At 41.5% G+C, this 10978-nt stretch overlaps 1 protein-coding gene across 1 annotated transcript; it reads right to left on the bottom strand.

Annotated features, from left to right (window-relative positions):
- Positions 1 to 4994: 4994 nt before the first annotated feature.
- On the bottom strand, positions 4995 to 6878 carry DDX53 (DEAD-box helicase 53). The gene has a single exon (XM_033102599.1). It carries the CDS (start codon positions 6876 to 6878, stop codon positions 4995 to 4997), a length of 1884 nt encoding a protein of 627 aa, XP_032958490.1.
- Between the last annotated feature and the right edge of the window lie 4100 nt (positions 6879 to 10978).

Genomic DNA, 10978 nt, shown 5'->3' on the forward strand with positions numbered 1-10978 from the left:
AATCATTGCCTCTGATTTTCTTGTCACAAAAACCAATCATTTGCTCTGGCTACACTCAGTCTGCCATTTAGTCATTTCATGGCCAATGCTGTGTGGGGATACAGGAACATGAATTTTATTTTTCTATGAAAAGATAATAATAGAAAAATGTGGCATTCGTTTCCGTCTCCGGGATCAGAAAGCTCTAGAGCCCTGATTTCATCTCGTTGGTCGTGCAATGCACAGTGCTTCCTGAGAGCCCACCATGGGATTTTCTGTGGATCACCCTACAGGTGCTGGGGAGGAAGTATGATAGAGCAATTGGGAAGGTTATCCCGAGTCATTAGTCATCTCAGTGGACAGACAGGCCCAGCAAAGCCACAGAGCCAGGCCCAGAAAAGCAGAAAAGTACTGTGGGTTATCAATTCACTCTCTCTCGACTCCTACCTGCCCCCTCTTCCCTGGGCTGCTTTGTGATGTGGATTCACATTTCTGATTTGCTGGCTGGAGCCCAGTTAGGCTCTAGAGGGGACTGCAGGGCTAGAGGAAGGAGGAAGGAGTTGCTCCTTCCTGTCTGCCTCCTGGGACGATTTCTCCACCAACACTCCTCCACTGCAGTGGCAGTTTCATCCCGTGACAGCAGCTGAATGCAGTTTGCAGATTTTTCAACCCTTGTAGGACCCCTTCATTACTCTCCCCTCAGAAACACCCGAAACAACCATCCTCGTAGATCGGGGTTTCACTCTATGGAAACACTCCTCTGAGGGGTTACATTTTAAGTATTCCAACCTCTTCTGTTTGTTTCCCTAGCCCCAGAGGTGAGTGTTGTTTCCGGTACTTTCTCCTTCCCTGATTCCTTAGTGTTTTCTTTTTCACTGTTAGTGGCTTAGTCAACAATGGTACACCTTGTTAACAATGCTTTACTCCTAGGTACAGATTTTCCCTGTTCCAGTACAGCAGGATAACATCATTTCGTTGTAACGTTGATGAGATGCTGCAGGAGCACAATCTCGTTGTATCAATTAGCAAAGTGTAAAACTGGTTTCCTTATGTGTTCTTTCGCTTAGAGTCGCAGAAGTTATTGACAATGTTAAGTGAGGACTTGGTGTTGCTGACGAGGTTCCTGCCTCCTCACTGGACCCTGACTGATACACAATCCCAAGAGCACCCAGCCTTTACAGTACAATAGGTTGTTTAGAAACTCGCTGAGCAGTCTGACTGCCACAAAAGCCCACCAGGCACTCACACAAGTGTATTTCCCTGTGTTTCACCAAAGGCAACATCCTCCACAAAGCCATGACATTTAAAATATGCAGAGCAACTGCAGCATCCAGCGATACCGAAAAACTTTAAATTGCATATACAACTCTAGGGCTTTGTGCCAGCCGGTCCTAATTTGATTGTCCCGTGCCCCACAGCAGACATAGAAGCCTTACAGCCTGTCTGCGATGACAGTAGGCCTCTTAGTGGTACCAGGAGCCTCCTGGAGCTCAGGCTGCCCCCTGACTCCTCCTGCCATACCCATTCCACATTCCTGGGCTTCACCTCCAGTACTGGGTTTGCTCCACCTTGGCTTGGGTCCCCTAGCCCCTTGCCAGCTTCCTTTCCTGGAGATCTGGAGCCTGGTCTTTCCACTTGCTCAGGCTCTGCCTCGGTCTCAGTCAAGTCCCCTGGAAAGAAAACTGCAGCCCAGCGATTCTTGCTGTCAAGAGCCCACCCACTGCCCAAATCTTCTGGATACAATGGTAGTCCGAGTCTTTTCTTCTTAATTATTTATTTTCTAAGTTACAGTGGACATTCAGTATGATTCCATATGGTTTCAGTTGCACAGTATAGTGGTTAGACATTTCTATAACTTTTGCAGTGATCCCCGCAATTAGTCTCGTACCCACCTGGAACTACACATAGTTGGTGCAACATTATTGACTACTCTCTATGCTGTACATTACATCCCTGTCACTATTTTCTGAACGCAAACTTACTAACTCTCAAGACACGTAACTCTACAGCTGGGTCCATTGTCCTAGGGCCCTCTGGTCTCTGCTGTGCCCTTGTCCTTCCCTGCTCAAAGCTAGGGGCCCAGCAAGCCTGCCACATGGAAACACACAATTTATCACAATCCACTCCCTCGCCAATGCATGACCCGTGTTGTTAAAAGATTGTTTCTGAGGAATATGATGTGACTCTTTGGCAAGTTTGGAAGAGTAGACTAGGGCCAGGAAGGCTCTAGGCATGAGGAGACACTGAATGAAGAGACGTTGCTCCAGGAATAGAGCCACTCCCAAACACAACCTTGCTGGTCAATGAGAAGCAATACTCAGCTCACCGGAAAGTGATACTTCTCAATTCCTCAACCCATACTTCTCAGTTCCAAGACACAGCCAATACTGTGATGGTGTCTGCTTCCTCCCTAAGGCCCCCAAAGACCTCGAGGGGAGGGCTTAGAACGAACGCTAAGCTCTGCCCCAAATTTCTTTTTTTTTCCTTCTAATGTGTCATGCCACCTGTTTTGTGCATTTTGGGGGAACACAGCCATGTCCTTTTATTTACATACTGTCTATAGCTATTTTCTCAGTAATAGGGCAGCGGTGAGTAGTCATGACTGAGACCGTGGGGCCCACAAAGCCAAAAATCATCACTATGCGGTCCTTACAGAACAAGTGTCTAACTGCTTGGGGATATGTGTTAACTATGGGAGGGGATGGATGTGTTAACTAACTAGACTGTGGTAATCATTTCCAGTACACATGTATATCAAAGCGTCACATTGCATACCTTGAATATGTACAATTTGGTTTGTCAGTTATGCCTCAATCAAGCTGGAAAAAGACAGGAATTATTTACTTTAATTCACTGAGGTCTATCTGGTTTACGATCACAGTGAGGGCCTATAAAGCCAAAGGCCTAGCGAGAGCCGACCACATCTGGAGCCGTGAAAATTACTTGTCATTATTACCTCCTAGTAATCAGAGGCTGCACTGCCTATACACGGCTAGAGCACTGGTAAGAACTTTAACATACGTTATTTCATAGACTCTTCACAGTGATAACACATATTAGTTGTTCTATTTTTACAAATGGGGAAATATACTCAGAGAAGTTAAGTAACTTGAACTAGTTTAGGCGGGCAATAATTGGTGAAAGCAGGATACAAATCATAAGGTAATCCATTATACAAGTCTTCTTAAATTCTAATGTGTGTAGAAATTATCCGGTGGGTCTTATGAAAATGCAGATTCTGATTCAGCAGGACAAGGATGGAGCCCGAGCTGCTGCCTTTTGAACAAGTTCCCAGGTGATGCTTTGGTTTGCAGACCATACTAAGTAGCAAGGCCTTACATCACAGTGTACTGTGTTGAAAAGACTTGACTGGAAAACACTCCATCTTCCCACCTAGATCAAAACCTCAGTGACAAAATCGGTGCCCCGAGTTGGAAGGATGAATTGAATCATAGCAGCGGTAAGGATAGCTAACATTTACTGACGTGGTATTATGTGCACTGGATGTGACCTGTCTCACTTTACCTTCACAGCCACCCTAGGAGATAAATAGCATTGTAACCCCATTTTACAACAGAGGAAACCGAGGCTTAGTTAGATAACTTCCCCGGTGTCATACAAATAGTAACTAGAAGAGCTGAAACTCGCATTTCAGTCTATCTAATGTAGCCTTGCTCATGATCAGTACACTACTCCACCTTATTGCACGGGTGCAGTTACACAGCAATGATGATTGTTGGGCCTGTCTGTGAGTGGCTGTCAGTTCCTGATTTGCCGGACACACCTACCTCACTCACCAAAAGTTGGCTTCTCCACAAGGCCTGATCCTGGCATGAATTTTACCAGCACCCTTGACCCACTTTCCACTGGGGCTGGAATCAGCCTTGCTGTCATCGGCGTAATGTCAAGTGTGCCACATGGACTCTGCCTCACGTAAGCCCCAACTCTTGTGGAAACAGTGCACACAACAAGCTTTCATCCTGTTTCCTCTCCCCAACATTCCAAAGTTCCATTGGCAACAAAATCCCATCCTGAACCACAGCCTGCTTGGGTGGGGTCCTGCCACCTCACCAATTACCTGTTCCTGAGGGTTGAATAATCCCAAAGGCTTTCGGACTGGCAAGATGCCTGGGGCCACAGTAGCCTTTCACATCAGATATCTTGTACTAACAGCTGTGTGAATTACACCTATAGGATTAGAACACCTTCACCCGCCACGTAACTAGTCCTGGTCTAAGATAACCATGAGTTTTGAACTTTGCACATTAGAAAGCCTGGCTATCTTTTGAAGTCATCCTCAACAGTCAAACTAGTTTACCTCACCTGTCTCTCTCCCTTTCTCACTACTGCTTCCCGTTCCCAACCATCCCAATTTACTAGTGAAGAAAGTGAGGATTCTAAAGGCAAGTGACCTCCCTCCAATTTGGAATCAATGTTTAGTAAGAGTTTGAATGAGTATCTGATTCCCACTGAGTCAGACACCCTGCTGTTAGTCACATTTATATGGGAAAAAAATAGAAGTTTGGATCCTTTAGATTTGGCTGTTATCTTCTTATGACAAAAAATATTAGGGAATGATAGTGGAGGAATTTGGGGGAGATTTGTTGCGCCGCACTAGGTGAAAACAGTATTTTGACTGGGATAGCATGATGAAAACTATGTTTCAATTCATTTCAACTATTTTTAATCAAGGAAAGCCCCACTGTTGTCTTCCACCAAGTCTTTCAGGGAAGACACAGAAGGACATGGCACGCTATACTACAAACTAAACTTTAACCAACACATATTTATTTCTTCCCCACATAATCTCTCACTCTCTCGTTTTCAAAACATTTGATTTTATTAAGGAACATACCCAATATTGAAAGCTTAGTGGTATTAAGAATTGGTCACATGTCCTTAAAGCCCTGGTACGTTTCCAATACTTCTTATGTGTCTTGAATACTGCATATCTGTAACATGTCTTGAATCTTCTAGTAGCCAGGTACAACTTTTCAATGTAGACATCAACCAGACTACTTGGGTCTTCCTTGAGAGGTTTTGGAATTTTTTCTTGTGTACTTTTCTTGTTTGCCTAACTTCTGTTGTTCAATCATTGTTACAAGATCTTCTGGGACACTTTGATTGGCTCTTTCCAGAATTTCAATTAATTCCGGGGCAATCTTCCGATCATTTTGAGTCACAAGGGTAATAGATATGCCGGTCTTCCCCGCTCTTCCAGTACGCCCTACTCTGTGTACATATTCTTCAATATTCCGTGGGAAGTCATAATTATATATGTGTGTGACATCATCAACATCGAGACCTCGGGATGCTAAATCAGTAGCAATCAATATTTTCACACGTCCACTTTTAAAGTCTCCTAATGCTTGCTCACGATCACTCTGTTCTCTGTTGCCATGCAGTGATTGTACAGGTATGCCTTGGATGCTTAAATCACTGGATAAGTCATCAGCAACAATTTTTCTGCTGACAAACACGACGACTTTGTCTTTGGGCAGCATGCTCTGTAGGAATTCTTGTAGAAGAGAACGTTTTTCTTCTTCTGTGGTAACAATTATATTTTGCTTCACTGTATTTACAGCAGCTAGATCCAGAGTACCAACGTAAACAATCATAGGCTCTTTCAAATAAGATTGTGCAAGGTGACGAATGGTTTCTGGCCAAGTTGCACTTGTCATAACAGTCTGCCGGTCTGGGCGCACATCTAATAAGATCTTCATTATCTGACATTCGAACCCCAAATCCAGCATTTTATCAGCCTCATCTAAGACTACGTATGTTATGCTTCTTAGATTGACGAATTGATTCATTTGCAGGTCATTCAGTCGTCCAGGAGTTGCAATAATGACGTCTACACCTTTGGCAATCTCTTTTATTTGTCTTTCTCTATTTCCACCACCATAGATACAAACAGTTTTAAGACCCTTATATGAATACTTAGAACATTCAGCTTCCACCTGAAGAGCTAATTCTCTAGTCGGTGTCAGGACTAGCATGCCAGGTCCATTCCTTTGTTCTCTAGATATTGGTTGAGAATTGAGATGAATAAACCCAGGTAATAAGTAAGACAATGTTTTGCCTGTTCCAGTTTGTGCGACTCCTATAAGATCTATTCCTTGTAAAACAATTGGCCACGCCTGTGATTGAATTGGCGTTGGCTTTTGAAATCCTGCTTTTGCTAGGTTTTTCATCACTTCAGGATAGTGCTGAAAAGGGTCTTGGAATTCACGAATCGGTTTGGGGATTGAACGTTTTTCACCACCCTTCAAGTCATCACATACTATATTGAAATTTTCCTTTCTCCAACTGTCTACCTGTTCTTGAGACAGTGAGCTTGTTGCTTGGGATTCTATGTAAAAGTTTTTCTTAATTGGTGGTAAATCTGCCCATTTCCTTTTCTCCCACTCCACAACTTCTGCCTTAACGTGATCCCAATCTATCAACGGCCGAAGTTCTCTAACGTTGTCTGCGCTGAAGTCTCTTTCAACAGAGGATTGGGATTCAGCATTATCAACACGGGATTCTGAATTGTACCTTTCTTCTTGTTTTTTAACAAGACTTTCTATAGCTGCTTTGGCCTTTGCTTTCTTGTCCTTGGGGCCAAAAATTTTTACCTCTGCTTCAGAATCACCTGTTATGATCTGTATTTTGGTCTTTGTCATACCTTGGATCTCTTTTATCTTTGACCCGCCGTGACCAATCACCACACCGATCATACTGCTCTTTAATTTAAAGCAGAGAGGTGGTTCTTGGGGCCCGGAGGCCCTAGGCTCCAGGTGGCTGGAGGAAGCTCTCCAGCCCCTGCCTCTCCCACGTATGCCGCCCCTGCCATTCCTGCCAGACCCGAGATCTCTTGGATTAGGCTCTGCCCTTTTCCACTCTGGGGCCCCGGCCATTGCTGTGTAATGGTGCAGGCTTCTATCTTACCCCGGATTGGGAGAAGATGTAGCCTTAAGTCTCATTCTCTTCTGGTTCTTGACCAAACGGTTCGTATCACCAGTAGGTAGCTATGTGACAGTTACCCAGGGAATCTGATGTGGTGTCATGAAAGGGCTTTGATGTCCTGACCAATCACAGATCTGGGTGTAGCGTGAGGTAGGCAGGCACCTCTGATGCAAAACTTAAAGGGACACTCACTCTCAGGGGCTGAGCCTATGGTATGGGAGCCTGATAATGTTTCCTCAACTTTTGTGTCATAGATGCCTCACTCACTCACCTCATGTTAGTTCTGGCTCAGCTTGGGAGCAAACTTGACGCAGGCCTTGAACTTATCCACATAGTCTTTGTATAAGCCAGTTATTTCCATTGGAGGGTAAAACAGTGGATTTTTAAAAACCGACTTGTTTGTTTCACTAAATTTTTTTTTTGAGTAATAATATTTGGTCTAGATAGATTGATCAATTCCCTGTCCTCTACTGTAACTTAAATGATACCATTAGAAGTCTATCAGATACACACTTAGGGATGGCATTCTGGCACTGATTCTTTGGCTAAATGCCAGCATTTGTTCAGGCAGTTTCTGTGTATTATTTCAGGGATGCTGGTTAGAAGAGAGGTAGAGTGGGGTGCAAGATACCTTAGGGAGTGTTTTCAATAGTTTGCTAGTTTTCTCAGTGCCTCTTAATTTTTTCCCTTCCCTGTGGTTTCATGGATTTACAGATCTCAGAACTAGAAGGCTACGTAGAAGTCATTTATTAGGTGCAATGTAGAAGTCACCCTGGCAGCAACCTGGGCAGATGGATATCTAGCTCACTTTGCTTCAAGGCTGTGCATTCCGTTGTGAGGCAGTTTAATGCTTACAAAGATGGTGTTGAACTGAAATATGCCACCTCTTGTTTCCTGAGGTCCTTCTTCTGACTCCCAAAGTTACACTGACTAGGTTTGATTTTCCTTGTATCCTTGCACATGTAAGGGCCACTGCCAAAGTCCTTAAGGTTTATGTTCTTCAGGGTACCATTCCTGGTTTTGAAAGCACTTCTTGATGTGACATGGTTTCCAAGACACACACCATCCTGTTCCTTCTCCTCTGGGAATAGGTCATTGAGGACCTTTCATGATACGACACATACTCGTAGAACTGAACAAAACAAATCTGCAGAAACGGCCTTTCCTTTCCTATTTAGATCTTCGTCACTAAGCATGACAATTCTACTAATTCTACCTATGAACTCAAGACACAGGGCTGCACACTGGACGTGATGGGCACTTAAGCCCATTTGCTTCGTCATCCTGTATTTACATGGTTGACTTTTTTTCCTTTGTCTAACTAAAAGTAGGCTACATATTTATCCTTTCATATTCATCCTGTTAACTTTGGTCCATTGAAGCCAGACCTGTCGACTATCCTTATGGACCCTAACCTGTCAGAGCTGGGACATGGAAGCCTCAAAATTTTCCAGGTTTTAACTCATGGCTGTCATCCACGAAATCTGTGTCATTCCAAGATGAGAATATTCAGATCAAAGTCAGTCAGTCTAGAAAATACCACTTGATTTTCTCCCTGAATGATCTTTAAATAGCCACACACCCGTTAATTAATTTTCTGCCATACTTCAGTGGGGTTGCAGTCTTTTTCAGCAAATTGAGACAGACTCCATAATGAGAATAAAAAACTATATCAAACACCATTTCAGCAAAAATTGAAAAATTAAAAGTGATAATATTTCTGAAGTAATGGCTATTGAAAAGAGTAGTAAATGCCATCCAATGTATCTACTTTCCTGTCAAGTGCTGTAATGAGATTGACAGAAAAACAAGTTTCCAAATTCATCCACCCTTAAAGGCTGTTGTTGCCTTTTCTTCCATAATTTTTCTATTCCTATCATTTAGGAATATCAATGAACTCCCAAAGAGAAGCTTTGGTAGTTGTTAACATTGTCATTTGTGTTTCTCTTCCCTTTACAAGGATTCTTACTAAGGACTTAAGCCACTGCTATCTCCCTTAGTAGTAATGCACAATGCAAAGAACTGAGCATAAGCCCTTGCCCCAAATCCTCAGTCTGAATGGTTTTATCAACTACAAGCAGTTTCAAAGCCCCCGAGGAAGGAAATAAAAACTTCTGTCACACTGGATTGCCTTTTTTTTTTTATCTCAGATTACCACAATTGAATATGTTTATTGGGAATGGTTTCCGTTTCTTTCCTTTCCCATGTTTCCCCAGTCTATTGTTAATTGCCCTTTTGTGTAGTCAGGAAATCTGTTTGAGTTTGCTTCATGGAGCTCAGGAGTTAGCTGTGTGACCTTGGAAAAATAACAAAATATTTGTGACTCAGTTTTCTCATTTGTAAACTGTATTGCCTTTAGAGGGGAAAATTAGATGATGAAATTAACATAAGAAGGTTGCAAAGTTCTTAGAAACCAAAGATTCACATAGTTCCATGTATTCTTCATTTTAACAATTTATATATAATTCACATGTCATGCAATTCATGCATTCAAAGTGAATAGTTCAATGGGTTTTAGTATATTTACAGAGTTTTGAAGCAATCACCACCATTTAATTTTATAATATTTCATTACCCTAAAAGAAACTCTGTAGCAGTCAGTACTATAACCCCTCCCACCTCACTCCCAAGTCACCTCACCTCCCACCCTCATCCTCAGCCCTAGGAAACCACTAATCTACTTTCTCCATATATGTTTGCCTATTCTGGACATTTTATATACATGGAATAATAAAATAAGCGGTCTTTTGTGACTGGCTTCTTTCACTTCACATAATGTTTTCAAGGATCACCTATGTTACAGCATTTATCAACACCTCATTCTTCTTTATTGCTGAATAATATAGTCCATTTTAATGACATAACACATTTTGTTCATTCATCAGTTGAACTTTGGGTTATTTTCACTTTTGATTACTATGAATTATGCTTCTATTTACATCTGTATACAAGTTTTTGTGTGAACACATTCTTATTTCTCTTGAGTAGATTCCTAAGAATGGAATTGCTAGGTCATATGGTAACTTTATGTACTTATTTTTATGGTAATTTTATATTTGACATTTTGAAAAACTGCCAAAATGGTTTCCAACATGACTGCACTATTTTACATTCCTACTAACAATGTATGAGGGTTCAAATTTCTCCTTCACATCCTCACCAACACTTGTTATTGTGTGTGTTTTTAATTATAGCCATCCTAGTTGGAGTGAAGTAGTATCTCATTGTGGGTTTGATTCCCTTTACCTTTATGACTCATAATTTTGAGCATGTTTCTATGTGCATATTTCTTGTGGATCAGCTGAAAATTTTTTAGAATTCCATTTTATCTTTAGTGCTTTGGAGGGTATTATTTGTATGGCTTTTTATTAGTTCCTCCAGGTGTTGCATTATATATCCATAAATTATCACAGTCGACTGGTATCATTATTTTAAAGTTTGATGAAGTATAGAAACCTTACCTTTTTTGTCCCTTTCCCTCCCCAATTATAATTGGTTTAACTATTTCCTCTACACATATTTAAAACCATGTCACATATTGTTATCATTTTGCTTCAATTGTTACACATAACTTAGAAAACTCAGGAAGAGGATAGTCTACTATATTTACTCATATTTTTACTTGTTTTCTTCCCTCCTTCCTGATATTCCAAAGTTTCTTTTATCATCTCCTTTCCACTTAGAAAATGTGCTTTAGCCACTTGTTTTTTGTTTTTGTTTTTGTTTTTGGTTTAGGTTAGGTCTGCTAGCAATGAATTCTCTTTGTTTTCCTTCATTTGAGAATAACTTGATCTTCTTTTCTGAAGGTATTTTCTCAGCATATGGAACTCTGGGTGGATCATTCTTTTCTTTCAGCATTTGAAAAATGTTATGCCACTTCCTTCTGGTCTTCATGATTTCTCACAAGAAATCTGCTGCCATTTGAAATGGTGCTCCTGTATAGGTAATATATAATTTCTCTCTATTTGCTTTCAAGAGTTTTTCGTTGTCTTTAGATTACAGAAGTTTGATTATGATGCATCTTGGAATGAATTTCTTTCGGTTTACTGTG

This window comes from Rhinolophus ferrumequinum, chromosome X (assembly GCF_004115265.2).
Source record: "Rhinolophus ferrumequinum isolate MPI-CBG mRhiFer1 chromosome X, mRhiFer1_v1.p, whole genome shotgun sequence".
NCBI lineage: Eukaryota > Metazoa > Chordata > Mammalia > Chiroptera > Rhinolophidae > Rhinolophus > Rhinolophus ferrumequinum.